Source organism: Propithecus coquereli, unplaced genomic scaffold, assembly GCF_000956105.1.
Source record: "Propithecus coquereli isolate 6110/MARCELLA unplaced genomic scaffold, Pcoq_1.0 Scaffold120, whole genome shotgun sequence".
In the NCBI taxonomy this organism is placed as follows: domain Eukaryota; kingdom Metazoa; phylum Chordata; class Mammalia; order Primates; family Indriidae; genus Propithecus; species Propithecus coquereli.
The window spans coordinates 2,805,368-2,819,584 of NW_012136081.1; the positions used below are offsets into that span (position 1 = coordinate 2,805,368).

The 14,217-nt window shown below is 43.0% G+C and overlaps 1 protein-coding gene across 1 annotated transcript in view; it reads left to right on the forward strand.

Annotated features, from left to right (window-relative positions):
- ATL3 (atlastin GTPase 3) overlaps window positions 1-14,217 on the forward strand; it is a 64,304-nt gene continuing 50,087 nt past the window's right edge. Inside the window, exon 1 of the mRNA XM_012664765.1 lies at window positions 1-140. Within this exon, the coding sequence (XP_012520219.1) occupies window positions 95-140 (46 nt within the window). The 5' untranslated portion in view covers window positions 1-94. The remainder of the gene's footprint in view (window positions 141-14,217) is intronic.

Here is a 14,217-nt window from a genome sequence, read left to right on the forward strand (position 1 = left end):
CGCCCGTTTCCCGCCTCCAGGGCCTGGTTCGTTCCTGCCCCAGTACTCCTCTCTGTTCTGCGCCTCTGCTGCTACTGCTGAAGGCGGAGGCTCCATGTTGTCCCCTCAGCGAGCGGTGGCGGCTGCCTCGAGAGGAGCAGGTGAGGCACCCAGTTTCCCCCAGACTCACTCCGTGGCCACCCCGGGCGCCCTCCCTGCTATAGCTCCGAGGAGACCGCCCGCCATCGCCGCCGCCCTTCCTCGTACCGCGGGTGCGGCCGCGCGTCCCTTGCTGGGGTCCCTCGGCTCGCGAACTCCGGGCCAGGGGACCCCTCAGCCTTTGGTTGGGAGCTGCCACCCGCAGGGCTTGGGCCAGGCGCCCAGGAGAGGCTTCCGGCGCTCCTCTGGTTGCCCCCGCCCTGTGGCGCCTCTGCGCCGCCCTGGGTGGCCCCGCGGGCCGGTGGTCCCCGGGGCGTCGTCCTGAGCTTCGCCCGGGCTGTGCTCATCTAGGCTGAGCCGGCCGCCGGGGACTGCTGCTCCCTCCCTGCCTGGCCGCTGGGCACGTCCTCGGGCCGGGACCTGGGGGCCCAGTGGCCTTGGCCGTGTTAACGGGCCCGGAGCGGGAGGGTAGATGCTTTATTGTCCAGCCTTTCTTAAAGTGCTGGGGGGCTGCGAAGTGTCCTTCGAGTTGGAGGTTTTATGTTTATTCTGACGACCTTGAGGCACTGACAAGAAGTATTAGGAAAGTTGGTTTCCAACCCACGCTTATTTCCATAAGAGAGGTAAAAGAATTGCCTAATTGGTTTTTAGTAAGTTCTTTTAATACGTTTGGTACAGTACGTTGTTCTTTTGCTTTCCTGAAGCCATAAAACATAGTGAAAGTATTAAGTAAAAACCAAATAGGGAGTCACGGTAAGTTCACGGATACGATTTAGGCTGTCATTTTACCTGGATTCATTGTTTAATGTGTGCGCTGTGGAAATTACCTGGTCTTTCACTTGCGAAATCTAAAGGCAAAAAGGAAAAGAATAGTGTTTGAAGAGTCTTTTTTTTTTTTTTTTTTTCAAATTTTTTGTTGCATTTCACTCTCTCCCTTTTTTTTTTTTTTTTGGGGGACAGAGTCTCACTCTGTTGCCCGGGCTAGAGTGCCATGCCGTCAGCCTAGATCACAGCAACCTCTGACTCCTGGGCTCAAGCGATCCTCCTGCCTCAGCCTCCGGGGTAGCTGGGACTACAGGCGCACGCCACCACACCCGGCTAATTTTTTCAATTTTTTTTTTCTTAGTAGAGATGGGGTCTCGTTCTTGCTAAGGCTGGCCTTGAACTTTTGAGCTCAAGGGATCCTCCCACCTCGGCCTTCCAGAGTGCTAGGATTACAGGCCTGAGCCACCAAACCTGGCCTGAGAAATCTTGTAATAGATAAATCTCAGTCTTCAAATTTGAATATGAAGGAGTGGAATGTCTTGTGAGAGGTGAAGAAAAACTAACAGGGTAAAAAACGTGATTTCACATTTTGGCTTACTTTTGGAAAAGCAGATTAAGAAGCAAAACCTGTGCTTGCTTTGGCAGCACATATACTAAAATTGGAACGATACAGAGAAGATTAGCATGGCCCCTGCGCAAGGATGACACGAAAATAAAAAATAATTAAAAAAAAAAAGCAAAACCTGTTAGGGTGGAAAGCTTAGTAGGTGCTCACAGCGTGGGTGGAGAAAGATTTCTCACACAGAAATTAAGTTATAAAAGTAAAATTTATCCTTTAGAAGGACAGAAAGAATGAGAGAGAGAAAGAGAAGGAGGGGGTGGAGAGAGGAGAGCAGAGAGATGGCATGGCATCCCGAAGAGAGGTGGAAAATATCATTTTATATTTGATGATGTTTTCCTGTATGGTTTAATAGTAAGCCTAATAAGTTTTTTTCTTGGGCTTCTAGCGTTTCCGCTATTAAAGCTACTTTGAGGTTAAAAAAAACATCCATAATTTTGTTCTTGGAAAGCCTGTCAAGCTCTACAGATTTAAAACATGACATTCTTAAATAGAATCAAAGTTTGCTATAAAACAATGGCTTTCATTTAACCAAGAGTGATAGTCTTTAGAAGACTTTAAAGGCAATGCAGGAAGCTATATGGGTATAAACTTCAGCCCTCAAAGTTTAGTTTTTCTGTTAGTATAATATGATTGTTATCAGTGGCCATCTCGGATGTAGCTACTTTCATTGATGTATTAATTATGATCTTAAAACATTTAAACTTTAACAATTTCAAAACTATTTTCATTTATCGAAGGTTACCAAGGTCATGTAAACTAAAAGGCATTTGAGTTCTTATGTTCTTTTTTTTTTTTTTTTTTTTTGAGACAGAGTCTCACTGTGTTGCCCGGGCTAGAGTGCTGTGGTGTCCTAGCTCACAGCAACCTCAAACTCCTGGGCTCAAGCGATCCTCCTGCCTCAGCCTCCCAACTAGCTGGGACTACAGACATGCACTACCATGCCCGGCTAATTTTTTTCTATATATTTTTAGTTGTCCAATTAATTTCTTTCTATTTTTAGTAGAGACGGGGTCTCTCTCTCTTGCTCAGGCTGGTTTCGAACTCCTGAGCTCAAACAATCCGCCCGCCTCGGCCTCCCAGAGAGCTAGGATTACAGGCGTGAGCCACCGCGCCCGGCCCAGTTCTTACGTTCTTAATAAAATTTGATGCAAGTTTACTTTTTCTTTAAGCCAATTAATTAGAGCTCTTTTACATATTTCGGTAGTGAAACTTGACATTCACATGACATATAGGGACAGGCAAACATACAGGCATATAGAAGTAGATAATTTTAGGTGAAACAAGGGAGAAAAGTTCATAGCATACCACGGAAAGGAAAAACTTGTATATAAAGTCCCAGTTAAGCTTTTTCCAAAAGTCAAAGAAAGGAAGCCATAACATCTTTTCCCAGTGGGGGTAATTGGGAAGCACTAAAGGATGGGCAAAGACTGTCTCCCAGAGTACACAGGGGGTTTATATTTTACCTTTCACTCTGACAGTGGGGGTAGAAGAGGGAAACAGGCCCTGAAAATTCAGGAAGAGCAGAGGACTTGACTCCAGTGTTCCTACCTGTGCCAGAGAGTTACCTAAGGCTCGGCCATCCTATCCTGTCAAAGTTGAGTCCGTTCATGCCCATGAGTCTGACATGCCTGTCAGACTGAAGCAGTTTCAGAGGGTCTGTGGGTGTGGAGGACGCCTGTTCAGGGTGGGGCAGCCGGTTCTGGAATGCAGGTGTGATCTCCCTCTGCTCTTGCAGTGCCCTTCTTTGTCAGAGGGTGCAGGGACCCTGCTTCCTGAGACATTTTTACTCCAGGGACCCAGAGTCAGAATGGAGACAGGGTTTAGTTCCCATAGAAGGGTGTGGCCTTGTGGTCTTCTTGCCAGGGGCCTTTTTGACTAACTGTCTATGGAAAAACTCCTTTACAGTGGCAGCCACTATTTGAAATTTGTCAGTCCCACTCTCTTTTTCCTTTCACTTCTCCCCATCCAGGTTATCAAAGACCTTGAAGGCCAGGTTTAAAGTTCCTCTTGTGGAGTCTGAGGCCCCTTTTCCAATTTTTGGAGTTTACACCAAATATTGGGGCTTGCTGTGAGATGAAGTACATTGCTAAGATGGATTGTCCCTCCCTAGTGTCAGGACTGGATTAGTAAAGAGGAGAATGACTTCAGACAGGAAAAGGGCTGAAATTTCATCCTGGCTTTCCCAATTTGGGTACCTGATTTACAATGCCTTCTGCCCTATGGTCTCCCAGAAAGGGAGCTGGTGTACAGGGGAGGGAGTTCTGGAATGGCCAGCCAGAGCAGGTGCGGCCAGCGAGAGAAATGAAGATGGAGAGGAAGGAGGAGGAACAGGGGACCCAAAAGAGAAACATCATCTAGAAAGTGAGGGCAGTTAGAGAGATGCAGGGGTGAGAAGTAACATGAGACAGGCATAGTGAAGACCAGAAAGACTAATGAGTTTAAAGAAAGCGTGAAAGTAGAGAACTTTAGACCCTTTGCCCGCCAGCAGCGATAGAAGATCAAGTGACATCATGCAGAGATTCATTCTCAGGCCAAACTTCATGGTCATTTAATTTACTGAATGTTTGGGATGGAGGTCAATGAGTCCCAAAGTTCTGACCCAATGTTGCCTAGGTTGGCAACTAGGAGAAAGGAAAGGATGTTTTAGAGAGGGTCATATGTGCCAAAAACCTGAGAGGACGTCCCCAACTCAGATGACCATTGAAAGTCTGATCAGACATCAGGCATCCCTGAAAATCTAAGACCCAAACCGAACAATCTGGCCAGCAGACAGGTGTCCCTGAACTCCGACTCAGATTGTGAACCTGAAATCTTCCCCATAGCTAGCAGGTGTCCCTGGGTCTGGGTGAAGACATGATGGAGGCAGTGCCACTCCCCCCCCCGCCCCGCACCCCCAAAGAGTGGTTGGGAAGTGTCTCTCCATGCCACCCTCCCGAGTGGTAGACCCAGTGCTGGGTTTCCCTTGAGCAAACAAGAAAATTACCATTCTCCACCTTGTGCATATGACCATTCCCAAAGTTTCCCAAATGATTCACCTGATTGTGAACAATTTGAGGAATGTCCTAGAAATTGCAGAGGAGGGAGCAGTTTCAAGACTGAAGCACCTTCTTGTCCGGAGGTAGAAAAATGAGAGGATGAGACTGCCCTCATGGGGAGAAAAGTGACTTCTCCCCCTGTGGAGGCAGAGATGTGATTTTCCTTAGTCCCTGTGTGGGCTACCAAATGTTAGGGTGGGAAGGCTTAGTAGGTGCTCACAGCATGGGTGGAGAAAGATCTCTGACACAGAGATTAAGATGTTAAAAGTTTATTTTATCCTTTAGAAGGGCAGAAAGAGAGAGAAGGAAGCGGGGTGGGGGAAGAGAGCAGGGAGACAGCATGGCATCCGAAAGAAAGAAAGGAGAAAGAAAGAGAAGGGAGATGCCAGCAGCGAGGCCAAGTGGCTTTTATGGGGATAAAGAGAAAAATAGTAATTTTTGTGGAGTAATTATCAGGCAGTCGCCAGAGGTCAAGTTTGTCAGTCTTTCTTGTTTCTTCTGTTCCTGGAGACTTGGTTATCTCTGAGATGTAGTCAGGCCTATCACAGGGGATGTGATTTTTGCCCCTGTGGTAAGAAAAGAAGGCCTGGAGTTTACTCCCTGCTGCCTGGTCTGGGAGCTTCTCAGGAACACCTTTACCTTTAGGCTGTAGAAACAAATTCTAAAGGTTGTGAGCTGGTGAATGTGAAGAGAAAGATTTTCTTTGGGGATGTTTGTGAAAACAGAGTCCCAGCAGGTTGCCTGCCAGCAGAGAGAGCTCACAGGATTGATCTGTAGCTGTCATTAGAAAATTGGGAGATTCAAGGCCGCCCTAACAAAACCTACTAAGTTCTAATCTGTGTCAGGTATTTGGCATTGCAAGATATGTACTGAAATTCAAATTAGTGCTTTATTTCAATTCCCACAGAAACTGCTTGTACTTTAGTAATTTCTGTTGCAGCTTTAACTCCTGTAAAGGAAACACTTGGTTGAAAAGCATCTCTACATAAAATTAAGCATTACACTAGTCCAGCACGTTTTGTTTTATTAGCTACAGTTTACTGTCTCGTTTATTATTAATGACATTAAGAAAAATAACAATAGAGGATAAATGTGATGATGTGTACTAGCATAATTTTCTTAGTTTTTACTAAGTAAGGCTTGTTTAGAATAGGCTTAAAAAATTGGTTTTCTGTGGTACATGCATGCCTTTTTTGGGTAGCAGTTATAGAATGAAGGATATATTCACACAAATTATTTAAAATGAAATAATAGAGACTTGTATAAACCAGAAATTATAAAAAGTCCTCTCCACCTCCCTAATTTCCAACGGTAGTCTTTTTTGTTTGTTTTTATTTGATATATATTTTATAGAGAGGAATTTTTGAGTAAGGAGGATATTTTGTTTCTAATAACTTTCCCCCAAGCATATAATGTAAACATTGCGGGTGACATTCATCACCTTTACCATACTTGTTAATTAGAAGCAAGTCACAGGCCTACCCATATTCAGATACAAGCTATTAAGTACATGTTCATAAGGTAAAAGATATTTAGTCTTCAAATAAAGGGATTTGATGTCACCATTTGTCACGGACAGTTCTTCCTAAATTCACCTAGTAATTGGGAGGGCCTTCTGTGTTAGCTAATTGTCTTCATCCAAAGGAAAAACAATCCTGAGTTGTCAAACTGGCAAGAGGCTTATTTAGCTATTTATTGAATGGAGATAGGGTCTCACTCTGTTGCCCTGGATAGAGTGCAGTGGCGTCATCATAGCTCACTGCAGCCTCAAATTCCTGGGCTCCGGTGAGCCTCCTGCTGCAGCCTCCTGAGTAGCTGGGACCATAGGCATGCGTCATCTCGGCCGGCTAATTAATTTTTTCTATTTTTAGTAGAGACGGGGTCTCGCTCTTGCTCAGGCTGGTCTCTAACTCCTGACCTCAAGCAGTCCTCTCACCTCACCTTCCCAGAGTGCTGGGATTGCCCCAAAGGTAGTCATTATTAACAACTTGGTCTAATATTCTTTTAAGATTTCCATGCAGTACGTTATGGAACCTGAGATGTGTGTGAACTTGTTTGAGAACTGGTTTAGGATTTACCTATAATGACTGGCATGCCTGTTAAAGTTCTTTATTGCTTTATGTTTCATATTGAGAAAGTATTCAAAGAACACAACTGCATTTTTAAGTTTGTCTAAACTTTAAAACATTTTCCTGAGCTATCTTTGAGATTCTAGAAACATACCTAAAAAACATCAAGGGAAAAAGTGAGGGGAAAGATTTTATTTAAAAGCTTTTTATTTAAAAGCTCCATTGTCTTGGAGCTGTGGTTCTCAGTCCTGCTGCACATTTGAATCACCGAGAGGCTTTTATTTTAATTGCTTAGAGATGGATCTTGCTATGTTGCCCAGGTTGGATTTGAACTCCTGGGCTCAAGCAGTCCCCTAACCCCAGCATCCCAGTAGCCGGGATTACAGGCACTCACCACTGTGCCAGGCTACCCACGGGCTTTTAAAACCTGCCTAAGCGGCCGGGCGCGGTGGCTCATGCCTGTAATCCTAGCACTCTGGGAGGCCGAGGCGGGTGGACCACTCGAGGTCAGGAGTTCGAGATCAGGCTGAGCAAGAGCAAGACTCCATCTCTACTAAAAATAGAAAGAAATTATTTGGACAACTAAAAAATCTATATAGAAAAGATTAGCTGGGCATGGTGGCACATGTCTGTAGTCCCAGCTACTCGGGAGGCTGAGGCAGTAGGATTGCTCGAACCCAGGAGTTTGAGGTTGCTGTGAGCTAGGCTGACGCCACGGCACTCTACTCGGGGCAACAGAGTGAGACTCTGTCTCAAAAAAAAAAACAAAAACCTGCCTAAGCTTGGGTCTCACTCACAAATTCTGATTTAATTCATTCAGGAATCAGGAAACAGTTAAAATTCCCCAGTAATTCTATTTTGCATACTAGTATAATCAAATTTCCCTGTAGGTGGTTATTTATGTTTGAATTGATTTGTTATTTTTAGGAAATATAATTGGTAACTATTGACATTTGTACTGAGAAGTTGATGGTCTCTGTAAATTTCTAAAAAAAAAAAATGCTTTTTGGGGGCGTGCATTTTGATTGTTAGAACATGTTAGATATATTTCACAGCTAAAGTATATTACAAATTAGGAGATAGGTATCTTGGTATAGTAGGTGAATAAGCAAAGTAGAATAGTAAGTGTATTTATGCCCTGAAATGATAAGGAATCCAAGCCAAATAAATTTTGTCAATTAAGAAAGCCTTATTGGCTGGGTGAGGTGGTTCATATCTGTAATCCCACACTTTGAGAGGTAGCGGTGCAAGGATTGCTTGAACCCAGATGTTCAAGGTTGCAGTGAGCTATGATTGTGCCACTGTATGGCAGCCTGGGGGACAGAGCAAGACCCCTTCTCTTTAAAAAAAAGAAGAGAACAGAAAAAAAAAAAGCCGTATTTAAATGGAGCACAGCTAATTAAAACCTTTGGTAACCAGATTGATTTGGTGATGTTCTCATATTTAGGAAAGAGACAAATAAAATCACTACTGAACTCATTCTGTTAAAAAGAATTTTTCCTCCACCTGCGGTATAGCTTGGCATCATTTTTAGATTCAGCGCTTTCCTTGCATTTTCTGAATCTTCAATATGTTTAGTCATAGTTGATCTTCATAAATCCATGAAGCACTACAAAATTCTTAGTCAATAAAGAAAATGTGGGGTGGGAGGGGTGTAGGAAATAAAAAATTAAAAAAAAAAGGAAATGTGGTTTTGTTCAGCATTCTGTGCTAAGGCACAAAGATTTTCTACAACAGACAAATTGGAAATAAGCTTCCTCCTAAACCCTTTAGTTAATTAAAATATAAATTTTCCCCGGCATTCTGGTTAGTTGGGTTTAACTAGTATTTTCACTGAAACAACCTCAAACATAGGTGTATCTACCAGCACAATCACTGCCTAAAACAAAATAGAGTGTATAAAAGCACCCACCCACCACCACCAAAGGGAATTACATCCAGCGCTTTTGGAGTTGGCTAGGAGCTTAGTATACTTACCCTTGCATGTGATGATGTGTTTCCTCTGGCTTTGTCTGTAAATTAGGAACTTTAAAGACTGCCAGCAAAAACAAGGCATGAAAATAGCATGCCTCTGTTCTGGGGTGTGTTGCTCTTGCCCTTTAGAGAATGTGGTTTTTGAAAAGGAGACTGGAAAACTCAGGTCATAACTTTACCCTGAGTCATACAATCTACTCAGGGAAGTGTTTCTGTAACTTTGGTTACATTGCTTTTAGAACTCTGAACAATAAGGATGAGCACAGAGGCTGGCTCTACCCCAGTGGTTCTTGACCCGGCACCCTATAGGACATTTAGCAATGGTTGGGGACATTTTTGAATGTCACAACCTGGAGGGAGTGTTACTGGTATGTAGTGAGTGTTGTCCAGGTATGTTGCTAAATATCCTGTAGGGCATAAGATAGCCACCCACACCAAAGAGTTATCCAGCCTCAAATGTCAACAGTGCCAAGGTTGAGAAGCTCTGGTCTATGCTGTCAAATTTAATTGACTAAATTCTGTGTGAATTTTCTGAAATAGCAATATTAACTGCTTTCAGTTAACTAGTTTCATTGAATTTATCCCTGTTCAGTCTTCTCACATATTTGAGGGAGCATTTAAATTTCTTCCCTGTAATGTTTTTATGATGGAACTTGTTTCCTAGAATTTATGTTTTCTATAGGACTGAAAGGCCAACTATGATTTAATAAATCTCATCCACTTTTATTCAACCTATGCAGCTCCTTTTTTTTTTCTCTTTTTCTTTTTAAATAAGGCCAGCCAGGCGCAGTGGTGCGCACCTGTGGTGCCAGCTTCTAGGAAGGCTGAGGCAAGAGGATCACCTGAGCCCAGGAATCTGAGCCCATAGTGCTGGTACAGTGTGGTAGTACCACTGGACTCCAGCCTAGGCATCAGTACGAGACTTTTTTTTTTTTTTCAAAGGGTTTTAAAAATCCAAAGTTAAGAGATAATTTTACCTGTTAGTCTTTCAGCTGCATTCTACTCGTGTTGTCTTTCCTTGTCATTTTAGTGCAGAGCTAGTCTATTGAATGAAATGGCAGCAAGTCTTCAGATAATGTTTTGTTCAATGCTGTTTTGTTATAACATTGATGAGAAAAATATTGATTCCCATCTGGGGCTGCTGTGTGGAGTTTACACATTCTCCTCATGTCTGTGCAGGTTTTCTCCAGGTACTCTTGTTGCTTCTCATATCCCAGAGATGTGCATGTTAGGTGAATTGGCGTGTCTGAGTGGTCCCAGTCTGAATGAGTGTGGGTGTGTGTGTGAGTGCACCCTGCGATGGAATGGTGTATTGTGCAGCGTGTGTTCCTGCCTGAAGCCCTGAGCTGTTGGGATGGGCTCCTGCCACCTGAGACCCTGAACTGGAATAAACGGGTTGGAAAATGAATGAATGAATAAATACAAATTATAGTAAAAGGAAAACTCACAAAGTCTGTGATAATTAAACAGATGCATGACAGTAAGTGATATGGTGTGAAAGGTTGCCATGTTTGTGAGATTTTTTTTTTTTTTGAGACAGGGTCTCATTTTGTTGCCCAGGCTAGGGTGCTGTGTCTTGATCCTAGCTCACTGCAACCGAAAACTCCTGGTCTCAAGTAATCCTCTTGCCTCAGCCTCCTGAGTAGCTGGGACTACAGGCATGTGCCACCACACCTGGCTAATTTAAAAAAATTTTTTGTAGAGACGGGGTCTTGCTGTCAGCCTCCCAAAGTGCTAGGATTACAGGTGTGAGCCACCTCTCCTGGCCTGTGATTGATTGTTTTTGTACTGCATGCTGGTAGGAGGTGCTTCTTACAGTTTTCGCTTTGCAAACATTTATTCCTTGATTTAGCCCACCACCACTAGGACCACCGTCACTCACTGATTTACAAAAAATTGGGTAAATAATTATCTTACTTGTTTTTATTAATCTTTCTTAACTATATGTATAGCTTACATTTATTTCAATGTTTAATATTAGAAGTGTTTTGAGTTTTTATTTATAAGTTTGTGATGTTTTTGTGACCAGAAATATGCTATAGGAACTTAACTCTTGTTTATATTAATTAGCCTATGGTGAAACAGGTTTTGTAATAGTAATTTCACTTGAAGTTGCAGTTTCCAAGAGCCTGTTAACAATGTCAAGTGAGGACTTACTGTACTACAGAGATTTGAACAGGCATAGTAAACCTATTGGTTAGTCTGGATTAAGATGTGTTATGCCAAAAGTAAAGGATAAATCAGTACTTTATAAAAAAGTTGTAGCATTCACATAAGCTGTTAGAATGCTTTCTAATTATTAGCCAACTGTTATAAAGATTTTCTACATACTCGAAATGATGGCTAATAGAGTATTATCATGAGCTAGTTAAAGCAATACAATAATAGTTCCCCACCCTTCCCCAGGGGGAATATGTTCCAAGACACCCAGTGGACGCCTGAAACCATGGATAATACTGAACCGTATGTACACTAAGTCAGTCGATCTGATAATGAGAAGGCTACTAAGTGACTGATGGGCTGGTAGTGTATATAGCATGGACATGCTAGACAAAGGGATGATTCATGTCCCAGGCAGGAGGGTACAGAATTTCATCATGATACTCAGAACTGCATGCAACTTAAAACTTATAAATTGTTTATTTCTGGAATTTTCCATGTAATATTTTGGGACCATGATTGACCTTGGGTAACTGAAACTGTGGAAAGCAAAACTGTGGATAAGGGGGGACTACTGTAATCAGAATGGGCAGTATGATACAGTATTTCTACTGCTCACTTTTTCTTCAGAATATAGATTTTGAGTTCACTTGTCTGTGTACGGATGACAGTTGTGACTATGGTCGGGCTGTATCTTTGTGTATGTGTGAAAAATGTCACATCTGTTATCCATATTCATATATGTGAATGTAATATAGCATTAACTGTTGTTGTAGTATGCAGATCGAAACCTTGGAAAATAATTGCTTCTCTAAAGGGACAAGGCATGTAAGATTGCCGCTTACAGATATTTCTGGTACCATCCCTGGAAATTAGATTTTCAGAGTTTAAGATTCCTGAGAAATGGTAGTAATTTCACTGAAATTAATGGGAAACTGTCCCCTAAAATCCCCCAAACAGAACCCACAGTCCCCAAACCTTTTGCATGGGTCCTTACTGAGCAAGTTACTTTAATGTTTTTTTTTTGTTTGTTTGTTTGTTTTTGAGACAGAGTCTCACTGTGTTGCCCAGGCTAGAGTGCTGTGGCGTCAGCCTAGCTCACAGCAACCTCAAACTCGTGGGCTCAAGCAATCCTTCTGCCTCAGCCTCCCGAGTAGCTGGGACTATAGGCATGTGCCACCATGCCTGGCTAATTTTTTCTATATATTTTTAGTTGTCCGATTAATTTCTTTCTATTTTTAGTAGAGACGGGGTCTCGCTCTTGCTCAGGCTGGTTTCGAACTCCTGAGCTCAAACAATCCACCCGCCTCGGCCTCCCAGAGTGCGAGGATTACAGGTGTGAGCCACGATGCCCGGCCACTTTAATGTTTTTATCATCATAAATTCTGATTTCTCTTTTACCAGTTCTGTACAATTTAAGTCAAAGGATGAATAAGTTACCTAGCAAGTCTGGCCAATTTAGATATCCAGGAAATTTTTAGTTATTCAAGAGTCATTGAATTTTAGAGCTAATTTTCATAGCTTCTTCCTGATTTTGTAGGGGAAATGGAGATACAGAAGTAAAATGATTTATTTATGCTCTTTCGGTCAATGCAAAACTGGGCACAGAACTCTGGTCTTATTGTTAGGGAGGGCCTTTCTTCTATACATACTGCCTCGTCAGAATAGCAACCTTTGCCAAAACAGGAACTTAAATCATAGAAGGAAGAAATGATAGGATTTGGTGATGTAGAGCATATAGAAGACAGAGTCAGGGGAAATGTAGAGGCTTTGAGAGATTTGAGAGAAGTGGAATGACTAAGGATCCATTTTGAGATCCTTAGTCCGTACTAAATGTAGACTTGTAAAATGTTAGCATTGAAGGGTTGCTAGCGGTAAAACACTTGACTCATTTTACTGATGAGACTGAAGACTACTCATGCCCAGGATCAGGTAGAACTGGAGCAGGAACCCGTCTCCTGACTCTTAGGTCCATATATTTCCACAGATTACCCATGAGCGTGAGTAGGTCAATCTGTCCCTTAGGCATTTGTACATTTGAACTACATGCAGGTTAGAGATCTAATGAAGTTGTGTCAGTCATCAAAATAGAGGGTATAGGCCAGGTGCGGTGGTTTATGCCTGTAATCCTAGCATTTTGGGAGGCCGAGGCAGGAGGATCACTTGAGGCCAGGAGTTTGAGACCAACCTGAGCAACATACCAAGACCCCATCTCTACAAAAAATGCAAAGATTAGCTGGGCGCGCAGTAGAGTGGTAGTGCATTCCTGTAGTCCCAGCTACTTGGGAGGCTGAGGCAGGAGGGTCGCTTGAGCACAGGAGTTGGAGTTGGGAGTGGGCTATGATGACACCACTGCACTCCAGCCTGGGTGACAGAGCGAGGACTTGTCTCAAAAAAAAAAAAAAAAAAGGTATGATTGAAATTATAAGAATAAACAGCTCATTGAGTGAGTGAATGAGAACTCCAAAAGACTGAAGTTGAGGGGAGTTGAGCCTAACCTTTCTCCCCCACTGCAGAATTCCATTGCAGTGCTCTCTATACCAAAACAAAACAACCTGAAGCAGAGCATTGGTATCTATCACAGGAGGCTGAAAGAAGAAAAAGAACCAGTGAAAGGAGATGATCAAGAGGATAGAGGTGGACTAGGAACTAGGAACATGTACTGTCACTGAGTCCAAAGGTTTTAAGTTTTAGAAGTGAGTGGCAATTGTGTTTTGTTACAGAGAGGTAGAGTTGAATAAGAAGAAAGTGCCATTGGATTTGGCAAGAGAGGCCATTGATAAACTAGAGAGTCTTATCAACAGAGAGACTGATGAAAGCCAGATTGCAAGGTGTTAAGAAGGGAATGGGTAGATAACAAGTGGGTGAAGACTTACTTCAAGGAGTTTGACAGTGAAGGAAAGGAGAACGGAAGGGGAAAGGGAAGAATTTTTATTTTTATTTTTTTGAGACAAAGTCTCACTCTGTTGCCTGAGCTAGAGTGCCACCTGGGCTAGAGTGCCGTGGCAACAGCCTAGCTCACTGCAACCTCAAACTCCTGGGCTCAAGCGATCTTCCTGCCTCAGCCTCCCGAGTAGCTGGGACTACAGGCATGCACCACCATGCCCGGCTAATTTTTTCTATTTTAGTAGAGATGGGGTCTCGCTCTTGCTCAGGCTGCTCTCAAACTCCTGAGCTCAAGTGATCCTCCTGTCTCTCCCGCCTTGGCCTCCCAGAGTGCTAGGATTACAGGCATGAGCCACCACACCCAGTGGAAAAGAAATTTTTATTGAGGTGCTTTATATGGATGCTTTTATATGGTGCTTTTATTGGATTTAGTGTTCACAATACTAGGAAATTATTCTTTTTTGTTAGATACCAGGGCTGACTGACAGTTTCTGTACTCCCTAGGAGCTCCCAGTCTGGGTGATAAATCATACTTAAAACATGATAATGGGCCGGGCGTGGTGGCTCA